This window comes from Mauremys mutica, chromosome 6 (genome assembly GCF_020497125.1).
Source record: "Mauremys mutica isolate MM-2020 ecotype Southern chromosome 6, ASM2049712v1, whole genome shotgun sequence".
NCBI lineage: Eukaryota > Metazoa > Chordata > Testudines > Geoemydidae > Mauremys > Mauremys mutica.
The window spans coordinates 59,090,519-59,104,900 of record NC_059077.1 but is presented as its reverse complement, the minus strand read 5'-3'; the positions used below and the strand labels follow the sequence as shown (position 1 = coordinate 59,104,900).

The following is a 14,382-nucleotide window of genomic DNA, read 5'->3' as shown; positions in this document are numbered from 1 at the left end:
TACCTTCTAACCCTGGCACTGGCTTTTATATGCAGAAAAACAGTTGTGGCACAGGTGGGCTATGGAGTTTTGGGGGGGCTGAAAGAAAAAGGTTGAGAACTCCTACTTTAAGCAAGCCTAATGCCTAGGCAAAAAAAAACCCCCAAAAACAAACAAGGTTTTATATGTCTTTGATTTATTTATGGGGGAAGCCCTTAAGAGAACACTAGTTTCTGTGGGAAAAATCAGAAAGATTAGCCTGAAAATTCAAATATAAGGTTGCACTTTAAAATAAAACTAGAAAGAATAGAAATACATTCACCCAAACAACCTTAACTCTTCTCACATTTTCCTTTGACCTTTCATCCCCACCACACCTTATGTGTAAGATGGAGACCTCACGAAGAAGAATTTGATATGAATTTGAAATTTACAGTCTGTGCAGAGCTGGCCTTACCAGGAGGCGAACCAAGGTATGGGAACAGGGCGGGGGACGCCACTAGGACCCAGAGTGTAGAAAATTGTCTGTTGCTGGTACATATGTATTCTCTCTGCTCTAGATGCACAGAGATGGTGGAGTGCTGTGCTGGAGGAAGAAGGGCACAAGAGACAACAGGCAGGCAGGAGAAAAGGTGAGAGGGAATAACAGAAAGCAGCAGGAGCTGCAGGGAGAGAGGAGGAGGAGCCTCTTATGTACCTCTCTAGCACCCCCAGGATCCTGGACTGATTAAGACGAGCTTCTCAGGGAGCTTCCTGTTTCCTGCTCCTTCCCTGAACCTACTTGAGGAGAACAGGCAGTCAACTGAAGTAGTAACAGCCAGTTAGGCCCTTAAGACGCTGATATCTTTCCTCAGGCCCTGCTACCAGCCTGCTTATTTGTCACCTTCAATTGAGTGTTGAGAGCCACTATAGCTGGCACAGAACAGCAGTCATGAGTGAAAGAAGAAAACGCCCCTCTGGGGCTGCATTCAGAAAAAGAAAGCAAAGGAAGCTTTTCTATCTAAGCAGAAAGGAGCTCTCCTGAGATACATAGACACAAATGTTTATGGTGAGCCTTCCAGCCCCAGTGAGGATGTGAGTGGTGAGGAGATGCCTGATCTTCCAGTTAGTCAGAGTGCAGGTGACCTGGCAGCTACTGCGGCATCCATATCTCCATCTCAAATGGATGTAACCATGCACATTCCTGAAGAAAAGTGTTGATCAGAGAAGAATGTGGTGGAGGCACAAGAAACAGCTGCTGCTGAGTTTAGTTCCTTAAGTCTAGGTGATCTAGGACTGTGGACCTACTTGAGCAGTAGCCTGAGGGACTTCCTTGTACTGCATGGGCCACAGTAAGTGAAAAACTTCATGTTCCCCAAAGGCAATGAAAATAGAAGTTTCCATCCAATACATTACTGGTGTGAAATCCCCAATGGTGGCAAAGTGGAGAGGCCATGGCTTATGTACTCAAAAACCCAGAATGCTGCATACTGTTTTTGTTGCAAACTCTTCCAGTCTAATGTTCCAACCACATTGGGGTCTACAGGAACAAAGGACTGGAAAAATCTGGCATGCCGTGGGAAGGCAGCAAATCGTCAGAGAGCATTCCATAGGTGGAAAGAGCTTAAGATGAGACTAAGGTTAAAGGCCACCATAGATGATCAGCATTAAGATAAGATTGCATCAGAGTCTCTCTACTGGCAAAATGTTCTGAAAAGGCTCATTGACATTGTGAGAATTCTTGCTACCCAAAACCTAGCACTGCGTGGCACTTCAGATCAGCTGCATGTTCCAAACAATGGAAACTTCCTTAAAATTGTGGAGCTGATGGCTGAGTTTGATGCTGTACTCCAGGAGCATCTAAGAAGAGTCACCACCTAATAAATGTACACACACCACTACCTTGGAAAAACCATTCAAAATGAGATCATACAGTTACTAGCAGCAAAAGTCAAACAGAAGATTGTGGCAGATCTGAAGTCAGCAAGATATTACTCTGTTATCTGGACTGCACACCTGACATCAGCCATACGGAACAAATAACTTTAATGATGTGTTTTGTAACAACAACAGAACCTAATGAGAATGTCCCTGCAATGGTGATGTCAGAGAGCATTTTCTAGAATTTATTGACGATGATGATACTACAGGAGCTGGTATGACAAATGTGCTTCTTAAAAAGCTGAAAGATACGGGAATTGTGATAGCTGACATGAGAGGTCAGGGCTACGATAATGGTGCCAACATGAGAAGAAAGAACAGAGGAGTGCAGACACAGATCTAAGAGTTAAAACCTCGAGGTTTTTTTTATCCCATGCAGTTCTCATTCATTGAACTTGGTGGTCAGTGATGCAGCATCAGCTTCTAGTGAGGCTGCTGAATTTTTTAATGTAATTCAAAACATGTATGTATTTTTCTTTGCATCAACTCATCGATGGCAAATTTTGAAGCAACATCTGGGAACATCTTCTCTGACACTGAAACCACTGAGTGCCACATGATGGAAAAGCGAGTGGACACGATAAAGCCTGACAAACACCAAATTGGGAAGATAGATGATGCCATAGTTGCCATTATGGAGGACAATGCTATGACAGGAACTATTTGTGGGAGAATAGTGGCAGAGGGAAATGGAATCACCAGAATCATACATAACTTGAAATTTCTGTGTGACTTAGTGTTGTGGCATGACATACTGTTTGAAATAAATGTTGTAAGCAAGAGACTCCAAGGTGTGGACCTTGATATATCTGGAGCAATGGAACAACTAGACAAAACAAAGTCATACCTACAGTCTTACTGGTCAGATGAAGGATTTCAAAACGTTCTGAAGAGTGCACAGAAATTGGCAGAGGAACTTCACACTGAAGCTATTTTCCCACCCATTCAAGAATACAAGAGTTACCGAAGAAGACATTTTGATTACGAGGCATGGGATAATCCCATAAGAGACCCCAAAGAACAATTCAAAATTTAATTCTTTAACCAGGTGGTAGATTGTGCAATACAGTCAGTTGAAGAACATTTCATGCAGCTCAAGGAACACAGCAGTATATTTGGGATGTTGTATGATATTCCAAAACTCCTCACTATACCTGAAGAAGACCTATACCAGCAATACAGGGCACTAGAGACAGTGTTGACACATGATGATGTGCGATATTGATGTGAGTGATTTAGGTGATGAACTGAAAGCCCTTTCAAGATACATTTCAGGAGGATCAACTCCAAGGGCTGTTCTGGAATATATGTGCACAAATAAGATGATCACCCTCTTTCCAAATGCTTTTGTTGCTCTGCACATACTTCTAATACTTCCTGTAACAGTTGCCAGTAGAGAATGCAGCTTCTCCCAGCTGAAGTTAATAAAAACAGCTATGCTCCACACTGGCACAGGAGACATTGGTCGGCCTTGCAACCATCTAAATAGAGCATGAGCTGGCCCAGACTGTGGACCTTCAGCAGGAAGCACTTCAAACCTTTGCAACCAAGAAGGCACGGAAAGCATCACTTTGATTATTCAAATAGATAAAAATGCCAGTTTACACTATGCAGACAAGAAAAGTTACATTTGCTGTTCAGGTGTTTGAAAGTTAAGTGTTACTTAAAATATTTGAACAAGGCATTTTTAGTAGTTAGTTCTCCTTTATTGGGGTAGGTAGCAGAGCAGTACCATGAGAGGAGTAGAACGGGAAGAAGGCAGAATTGAGACCTTTCAAAGTTTTGGCCCAAGCGAGGGGGCATGTGGGTGTCATTTGAGCTCCCCGCCTCAGGGGCCAAAATGTTGTGGACCGGCCCTGAGTCTGTGGCTATAGACATCTTAAATCTATTGTACTTCCATAGTTTGCCTGCAGAGTCAAGAAACTCTAGACTGGACATTGTGTTTTTTTAAGCACCTCTGATACATACGTATACATCTCTACCCTGTGCTTCTGGTATGCAAACTACCATTTGGATTTTGGCCCATCAGAGAGTTATAGCCTCAGATATAGGGTACGTCTACCCTTCAATAAAAGACTCATGGCTGAGCTGCTGCTGGCCCAGCTCAGCTGACTTAGGCTCACAGGGTCAGGCTGTGGAAGTTTAAATTGCTGTGTAGACATTCAGACTCAGGCTGGAGCCCAGCCTCTGGGTCCCTCTGCCCTTGCAGGATCCCAGAGCCCGGGCTTCAGCCCAAGCCCAAACATCTCCACAATTTAACTACCTTGGAGCCGAAAGCCCCACTAGCCTGAGTCAGCTGTGGATGTTTAATTGCAGTCTAGCAATACTGATAGTGATTCTATGAAGTCTCACAGCATGACCCCTTTCACTTTTGAAATCCTATTTGCAGTGGGGTCACTTGGTGAAAAGTTGAAACAGCTTGTATCTACCAGCAACAGCATATGGTCTTAAACAAAGCAGTAGCAGTTTGCTGAAGAGATGTAACAGACACGTGCACTTCAGTCCACAGTAAGTTATTAGTCTCTCTACAAAAGTAAGGAAATCCATGATTTAATTGGATTTTCAGGTTATTGATGTGATAAAGGTGTGTGTTTGAGAATTGTCTCTTATGTTGCTGTGGTCAGTGATATTGGAGCAGAGTTAAGGTTGTTTAGGTGACCTTAATTGTGTATTGCCATACTTTAACATTTGCAGGGGTATTGCATGTAATCTTACCTTTGAATATCTAGACTCTGTCACATTTATGTCTTTAAGAAAAGTTGTGATGTTGTCACATTCATCCTGAGAGATAAGATCTCAAAAAAATACTATAGTCCGGTTTGACTAGGATGAGCCCTACTTGTTTTCTAATTTAGACTTCTTTTTCTGTTAGAGAACAAGTTTATTTTGATGTGTGGACATTGACAGTGAAATCTTTCAAATGGTTCTATTTATTTTTGGCACCAATTACTATGCAAAGGTTGTTCAGATTGGTTCAGCTTTCTGTCAGAACAGAAGGGATTATGGAAATCCATGCAGTTTGTTTTTCAAAATGTTCCATTAAGTCTTTGAAATACTGATGGATGGCCATAAGCAATCCTTTTTACTTATTCTGCCAGTGTACTTGGATAGACACATCTCTCTTCAGAAACTGGAGTTAGTGAGGGAAGAACTGAACCTCAACGTTATAGCTTAATATATATTTATTAAACCTCACTTTTGTCAGCAGCAGAATTCCTGAAATATCTGAAGTCATCAAAGGTCATAACGAAGTTTACACAAGAATGAACTTTGCAGTGCTCAGTTTATGTTTCATATGTGGTCATTCAAACAAAGTTTACTTTATTTAGAGTGAGCTTTGGGAAACGTAGAGGTTAAGTCAATAACGTTCTTGACAGTCTTAACAAATTCACATATTTAGGACCAATGAGTATCTTGATATTATCATACTGGTTTAAATGACTGCATTTAAGGTAACTTTAGCACTCTTATGGTTTTGTAACCAATCAAGCCTCTTGAAAATCAATGCACAGCAAACAAAAAGGCATTTCTTATAGAGTGAATACTTAACTTTCAATACAATATGTGCCTAAAACTTCCAAGTAATTAGATGTAGAAACGTTTTATAATCATATCTGCCAAGAAATGTGGCTCTTACCTCCAAGAAAATGAATTAATTTGGGAATATAAGAAGAATGGAGAAGGGGCTATCCTTATTGACAAGATGGCTACTTTCTCCTTGCTTTAAGGGTTTGTTTTCATAGATGCTATACTTTGTCCAAGATAAATATGTAAATGTAGTTTGATGTATTCACATTTTAACCTACAATACTTGGGAGTTCGTATCAGATTTATATAGTGTAATTTTGAGATTAATTTTCTTATGCACTCATATACTTGTCAAGTTCTCAATTTTTTTCCTGGTATTTCCCCCTCCCCCAAAAAAAGGCAGTGTAGAGGGGCATTACCATAAATGTTCTTGTCAAGGCAAATTGTTACTCCCTAACACCTGTATCCACGTAGATTAATAGGGAGATACATCAACAAAACATCAAGTCAAATTGCATGTTCAACAAAACTCATCACAAGTAGTTTAATTTTTCTACCTAACTCAATTTTTTTCCACCTGCGGTTTGGCCTAGTAACGTAGAAGAACCTATACGATTTTTATTCTTAAAGTGAATGTGGCTCTTACCACATTGGGTTATTTCATTGCTAATATTTCTCTGGAGAGTTCTACAGAACTTTAGCTGGGTTGTCTAATGAGAACCTTATGAATCTCAGTCTCAGCCTAACATTCCAAGAGTACATGGGGGGAAAAAACTTGTACTAATTCAGGGAAACCAAAACTATGTCTGTTTCAGCACATGCAGTCAATATCTGGATGAAAGAGAAATGTCTTTCACATGATTAGCTTCTCCAGCTAGCCTGTAGGTGGGTGTGTTTAACAGAAGGAAGCAGTAGGAATGAGCCTGTCAGACTGCCTTTACAGCTAATTAGCTCAGCATATAACAAAGATAAGTGAGCCAGGGAGGAGGACCCCCGGAAGGGTCTTTTGATTCTGGGCAATGTCTGATTGGCAGATGTTAAAAGAGAAGCGTTAGTAATCCAGAACATCAATGAACTGCACAAAGTCAGTACAGGACTGGAATAATTCAGGCATGAGGACACTTTGTGGGTACACTCTGGAAAAGCAGAACCAGGATGGACAGAACCTTGGAGTCTCTGCAATATTTAATTGCCCAAGTACTGCCTCATAGAGACCCTGCCCTTGTATTTAAAGACTGTAAGTACCAAAGAAAGTTTCGAGACTTCTCAAACAATAGTTTTATTAATGTCAACTTTAAGTATTTTACCATTAAGATACCGAGGAGCACAGGATATTAAGCAAATAGTCTGATTTTATAGGACATAGATGATGCTAATTTAAACTGAAGCTATACTATCTTCTGCTCTTTTTTTTGGTGATAATTGACTTAATACATTTCAAGTGTATATTCTAAAAGACTAATGTTCTTTCAAAACAGTTCTTTGTAAGGGATAATTTGATAATAATTCAACAAATGTTTTTGGGTCCTGTGGTGAAATCCCAGAAAATGATGGTGTAATTCTATAATAAATATTTACTCTTTCTAACAATTAGTTTATTATATTAGACCAAGTATTTCATATATATGTTTCCTGTAAAAATTTTCTAAAAGCTGAACTCTCAACTCTGAGCACTTCTATTGGAACAGATGTAAAGCGGTACAGTATGCTGCTGTTTAAACCACAGCATGCTGTCCTGCAAACAGACTAACCTTTTTTTCCCTCTAAGACTTCTGAACAAACTATCTACATACTTTATTTGTGGTATTTTGTGTGACAGCAAATCTGTCAAACTGTTCAATTTTCCTTTCAAATCATATTAGTCAATTGCTATATAAAAGTCTTTATTTCAGCATCAGCATTAAACTACTTCATGCAACTTTGTTTCTGAAGCTAATATGATTAACTGCTGTATATTGAATTCATTCATCTCTTGGTAACTCAGCTGAAATATATGCAGTTGAATTTAGCTCTCTATTCTACCGAGCCAGATTCTGATTCCCTTATTCATGATTTCAGTGGGCTTATTCATGGAGTGCGGTGCTTTTCTACATGAGTAAGGATAACAATCTTTCCCATTGTTTCTTACCTAGATTCATATATCAGTGCCTGGAGAAACAGGAATTGATAAGAAACATTATCCATGAGCAAATTCAGCAAAACATTACTTTAGATTCCATTATTTTGCAGTTTCCTCCATGATGAATGGGATCACTTAGTTTGTCTCCCTAAAGGCAGTTTTTAGTTTATACCATTGGTTTCTGATTGTGATATTATGATGCTTTCAGGTGTAATTTTAATCTAAATTGCTCTGTTATGTGCTGTAAAAAGATCCTACTAACATAGCATTTGACTCTGTTTGGGAACGCTTTCTTCACATACATATCTAACTGTAATCTATTTTACACCCTCAAGCACAGTGTGGAAGGTGCTTATTGAATCTCAGCTTCATTCATTTGTCAGCAGCTATATTAACAGCTTATTGCTATTTCTTTCAAACATGGTAGGGGAGAAACTACTTAAGTGCGCAACTGATAAAGGAACTAGAGGAAGATTCCAATACCCTTACTTGCACTGAAAAATACTTCACTGTATAAATAGTCTCCCTGAAATTAATAGGATCACTACTGTAGAAAGGTGCTACTCAGTGAGTAAAGTATCAGAGTCTGACCCTGAAGTAAGAGACCTAGACAGCTCCATACACAAATAATATGGTTTCTCAGGCCACCCAGCAGGAGAACTTTGTGTTGCTGTGGTAGACTCATGTAGTGCTGCAGTCCTGAGACCTTGCTTAAAGAGCCAGGGAGAGCAGACATTGCAGGAGCAAAGAACTTGATATCAATAGGGGGAGGAAAAGCATTCCCCTTTTTGAGTTTCCTTTGGTAACCAGTTCATAAAGATCAACTGACAAGATTTTGATTGAAAATGTATGTACCAGCTGCCCAGACAATGATACCATGACCACCCACAGATCTAGAGATGGATAAAGTAAAAGAGAAAAAGCAGATGCCCAAAATTATAGATAGGTTGGAATGTCACTTTCATAAGGGCTTTTTGAGCCACACCAGGAAGCACTCATTTTAAAGAATTCTAATATAGAAACTGTCCATCTTATGCCTGATCCTGCTATGTGCTCCCACTGAAGCCAGAACGTACACAGCACTGTATTCTAAAAGGTCCAAGCTACTGCATAAATCTGCTGCTATTGAAGTTAGTGGGAGATTAAAGCCAAAATGATACTGTAGTTAATGGCATTGTCATGAAGAGGTTAGTATTGTCCTAAACCACGAGTCCTGGTACTGGGAGCAGTATTTTGTCAGTGGATTTAAATATGATGTGGGTAGAAATTATATTATAGAACAGGATATCATTATGAGCATGCCTGTGTGTATTATTATTTCTACAGCTTTTACAAACATTCAAGGTGTACAGGCTTCAAATATTATCAGAAATAATCCAGTAATGAAATCGTATCTGTCAGCTATAATAGTGCTTTACTGCGTGTCACAATGCATTAAGAAAAAGATGGTTTTCCTTTACCTGACTGGGCAAAAATAACATCGCTGAGTATAACTGAAATATTATCAGCGGGGCTGGTAGCACCACCTGTTGTTAAGCTTACCTGACACTTCCCATTTTAAGACCCTGTTTTCAGTACCTTATAACTTTGCCAAACTTTAACCATTCAGACTGAATTTTTTCTATCCCATGTATCTGTCTCAGCATGAATTTTGTTGGAAAATGTCAGCCAAAATGGGTCAGCAATTTCTGATAACAAGGCTAGGGAAATACATTTTGCCCATGGTAAAAAATTCTGGTGATTTTTTTTTTGTTTGTTTGTTTTGAAAACTCCAGCACCCCCGTACTTTCCATTAGAGACTTGAGATTTTTCCAAGAAATTGGCATTTGTGTCTGGACTATGCTTTTTGTTGTAGTTATGAAAGTCTGCCCAAATTTAGCCAAGTTAAAAGCCTTTGGGGGAAAAAAAATCTCAGTTTACACATGCTCTATAAAGACTTCTTCGATTTTAGCAGCTAAATTCCCATGAGATTCCATTCGCATTGAGCATGATCCAGCAGAACTGAGCAGAACTTTCCCTGCATCATCACTTGCTGTAGAATGCCTTTCCAACATTGCTATTACATTTATTATGGTAGTACCTTGGAGTCCCCATTATGGATCAGAACCCCATTGTGCTAGGTGCTGTACAACTATAAAACAAAAAGATGGACCCTTTCTCATAGAGTTTACAATTTGAGTAGGCTTGGAAAGATTAGATTTTTGTTGATACATACATACACACAAACCAATTAAAAAAAATTTCCATCAATTTACTTTCACAGACAAACAAAGTAAGAAAAATGCTGTTTAAGAACTGATTAGAATTTGATTTAAGTATATGTACTTTGTATATTTTGATATGTAATATTGAAATTTTGTTTTCACAGTTGTAGAGATTGGGAAAAAATGAAAGATTATCTACTTTCTTAAAATAATTATCTGCCCTTTGTCTGACTCTCCCCCCCGCATAACTTCCCACAACTGTGAAAATTTAAATAGATTAAAAAAATGAAAAAATACTTTAAAAAGCATTGATACAATCAGTAGAAATTTTATTTAAAAAATTGAATTCTGTCAAGCCTAAACTTAAGTAATGGACTATTGGCTTTTCCCTCACTACAGCTTTGCTGTAAAGCACTACGAAGTGTTCCAAAATTATCATCCTGGAATGCAGAATTTAAAAATTGTCTGTATGGAAACACGTTTACTTTTTTAGAAATATTTAAAATTAATGTTTTTGTGAACGTAAAGGTCAGTCTGTTTCTCAGAACCAGATTCTTGGCAGTGGCACCTATATCCTACAGTGTTGGTTTCCTTAGAAATGGGTGTCATTTTGTTTTTCAAGTAGAAGGGAAAAAGAGTAAACCTGATCCTGAAGTCAATGGAAAGACTCCTACCCTAATACTTTGGATCAGGCTCTGTATGATCTTGGTAAATATTTCTCTGGCAGTTTTATTTATATAAATGGTGTCTGTTTGAAGCTGCTAGAAGGTTTGGAATGTAAGTAATAGTCATCCCAGCAAAAATAGATCAGTGGACAGAGTGCAGGCGAGGCCTTCAAAAGTGCATGATATATACAGTTATCCCATGGATCTACATTTATTACACTGATGATCTGTGCTATCAATTTTTTTATTGCCATAAATTTGGGATTATCAAATCACTCATGAGCTGTGGAGCCATGAGCCAGTCTTTCCAAAGGAGCGGCAATAAAAGCTTTATATCAGACACCATTATTTAGACTATAAGCCCCCAGGATTATTATTTATTGACAGTAATGCCTACTGTGTGCTGGATACTTTCCAAATACTTACGAAGGATGGTCCCAGTTCCAAGACCTCACAATCAAAATCCTCAAGAAACTTTGGCCCCAATCCTTGGGTTTCAGCAAAGAACCCGACAGAGGCAAAGATGGCTTTAGGCCACACTTATGTCCCCTAAATTCTGGACAGCGACAGGGAGAAACCAGAGTCTATGTCAGTCTCAAGTGCAAATTAGAGCATCCTCAAAGCTGCTCTAACTTTTGTGAACTGGTGAAAGCAGCACTCCAGCCACCTCCCCTTCACTCCAACATGCCACCAACCTGCACCTCTACACTAGAGGCTATGATGGCTCTATGCCACCAGGGGTTTCCCTCCCACCAAAGAAGTTTCAGCTGCCTGAGTAGTGCACAGGGGCTATCCTGAAATCAGGTTCTGGCCCCTTGTATTTGTACATTACTCTAATACTTTTGGAGCTCCAATATGCACATAAACAGTAACATCTTGTTCATTACCAATTAGTCTTCTTTTAGTGGGAATTTTTGTCTTCACTTATGTTTGAAGTATATTATGTCCTGTAGAAATTTAGCATGGGGATAAATGCAGCTTCATGGCATCACTATTAATGTACTATCATATAAATCTGCAAACCATTATAGCATTGTTAGTGAAAATCCTAGTTTGTGATTATTACACCCATGTCTGCAGCAGAGATCTGTATATATGTGTACGTATACATTTATTCCTTTATTTATTCCTTTAAAATAGACTCTCAACTGATGGAAAAAAAATGAACATGAAATACCAAAACTCCTATAGAACCTGATGGTTCCCACCTAAATTTCTGCCCCTTTTCTCCACATATTTAAACAATATAGGTTTGTTAGTCTGAACTCAATTTAACAACTTTTCCAAGATGCATGTGTTAAGTTACAGTCCATAATAGGATACAGCTGCAGGAGGGTGCACTTATAACTTATGATCTTTGTTTAAATGATATGGTTTCACTGATTATGTGCCACAGATTGATTTAAGAAATGTAAGACAACTTTAGTAGCCTTTCACTAAAGAATCTTCTTTAATGCTTAGCTTTTTTAACTCCAAAAGCTTTATTATTGTTCTCTGCATTTGAGTGTTCATTTAATGATAGTCTGTCAAGTTAGTTAAAACAACCCTTTTCCAGAAATCCTTTTAAGTTTAAAAATGACAACATAGATGGTTATTCTGCGTGTTCTTTGTATCCTGCTTTCTTTTGACATTGAAATGTTGTCAGGGTTATGACTCCATTTCACTCTACTGGTAAGACTGTATGACTTCTGTTCTGAATAGCTCCATTAGTCTAAGGGTTTCCCTTCTCAAATAATATCCCCATCTATGTGTGTGTGTTGTCTACTGTCCTGTTTACTGCCAATCCTCTACATGTTTGTTCACCTCGGGTAGGGTAACTATAACCATGCTTTAATATTAGTCCTAGAAATATGGAACCAAGTTCACTGCTGGCATAAGTGGACACACATCCTCTGAAGTAATTAATTTTCATTAAATTATGTTCTTGCTTATGCCAATGTTGAATTTGACTTGTGGTCTCTAGAATGTTCCATATGCTTCCTTCCACAAAAAAAAAGAAAATATGTCCCCCTTCCCACAAGTAATGGAGTGGGTAGCAATACCTTGCATAGAGTATGCATCCTCATTCCAATCATGGCAATTACCCAACCCAGAGACATAAAATATTTCTGTACACCTGGCAGAAATTAGTCATTTTAAGATCAGAGTTACAAGGAAATCCCATGCATTTATGCTAGTGGAGGTAGTAGGGAGAGCAGCCATTTTCCTCAGCCCCAAACCATCCATAACTACATACAAAGCCCACACTGAACTTTAGTAACATTAAGGCTAGTACCATGATTATGGAATATGCAACAGAATCTAAACTTTCATTTAAAGAAATAAATTAAATTCCTTGCCTCTTGTGGTTCTGAGGAAAGCTTTCCAATTGTAAACCAATTCAGTGTTGTCCTCCTGACTCTGCCACCACCCGGGTACTAAAGCTCTGAGGTATAGCCTGCCCTGTTCATCTCAAAGCAGCATTAACTTCTAATAACTATAGACAATTAAAATGCCAAAAATGTTAAGTGGTTCACTGCTGGTCAATCAGTGATGGATGCAGTAGCAGTTTTTGTGGTGGGATCAGTGAAGTGGTTGGTTGTTATCAAGGATTTCCTAGGTAGGGTATCACAGTTACCAGGCCAGCTGCACTTGAGCTCTCACAGGGTGAAATCATGTCTCCCCCCTGACTTTGATTGGCCTGCAGCCACGCTGGGTACCAACAATGCCTGTCTCAGAAGGTCCTACAGGGTTCAGCCCCCTGCCCAATGTACTCCTCTTCATGAGATATGGCAGGTGGTAATTACAGTGATTGTGCAGGTTTCATACAGCAAAGTATTGATTATTCAGAACTAAGGCATTCAGAAAAGCAAATCTTAAAACATTAAACAATCTATCTGCATCTTATCTAACTCCCCAGTTTTCCTTGCAAAAATAGCTAGATCCCATTTGTCTTCTAGGCACTCATTTCAAGGAGTTGGGATGACAAAGAGCATCCCTAGTGGTCTGTGGATATGTCTTTGTAGTTAACCCCTCTGACTGGCATCCAGGTTTTTTGTATGCAGGTTAGCCTCTCCTGATTACAAGCAACCTCACAACAAAGTCCTATCCACCTTACTCTGTATCCTCAGTGTTTCTGCACTCACCCACATGTCTATGGGGGTGTATCTCATGATTCTTTATCCTGTAACATTCATGCAGGAACACTTGTCCATTCTTCAGAGGGAAATGTGGGAAGGGCATTGGAGGAATGGTACTTGAGAGATTTTTGCCTGCAGCCTCACTGCAAAGTGAGTGGGTTCCAGGCTGAGTTAAATCGAAGCCTGGATTCTAACCTATACCCCCAGCCAAATAAGCTAGCCTGGGATTAAAGCACCTCCAGTCTTGGGTCAAAGAGTTTCTGTGTGAATGGTGTGGAGTGACAGTTGGGCTGACACCTGTGTAAGAACCCCAGTTAACTGTGCAGTGAAGACATGTCCTCAGTCTGCCCCCCTATTTATCAGGGGCTGTTTTTATTAGGATCCCAGCTCTTTGTCTCAGCTTTCCCACCAGAATCTTCCCCGCTCCTACCCTTGGCCATACTAGCCAGAGCCCAGCAGACCTGAGACTTCAAAGGAATTGGCCCCTCTTGTTTCTGAGCACCAGACAATAAGGTTGATCTGGAGCCATTGTCTGCTTTCTGGCCCTCCTAGTTGGAGAGCTCTGGCTCGGGTTAACCCTTTGATACCATGTAGCCAGCAACATAATAAGAACCAAGTAAGAAGAGGCATACCTAATATTCACACAAATAATATAGGTATCTCCCATGTTCTCCACATGGGGGAATTGAAATTTGAAGCAACTTGGAATTCTTAAGTCATCTCTTCTCCTGCCCACTAGGAGATATCAACTTTCCAAAGACAAAATTCTCAACTGGTCCCTGTGTGTCAAAAGCCCTAGGTCAGCTGTCAAAGCCTCTATTTCACCCTCCCTCAAAAACTTCTGTAAT

The 14,382-nt window shown here is 39.5% G+C and overlaps 1 protein-coding gene across 1 annotated transcript in view; it reads left to right on the top strand.

The window, feature by feature from the left end:
• Nucleotides 1–6,582: 6,582 nt before the first annotated feature.
• LIX1 (limb and CNS expressed 1) overlaps nt 6,583–14,382 on the top strand; it is a 49,523-nt gene continuing 41,723 nt past the window's right edge. The window contains exon 1 of the mRNA XM_045021996.1: nt 6,583–6,664. Coding sequence (XP_044877931.1) covers nt 6,583–6,664 — 82 coding nt within the window. The remainder of the gene's footprint in view (nt 6,665–14,382) is intronic.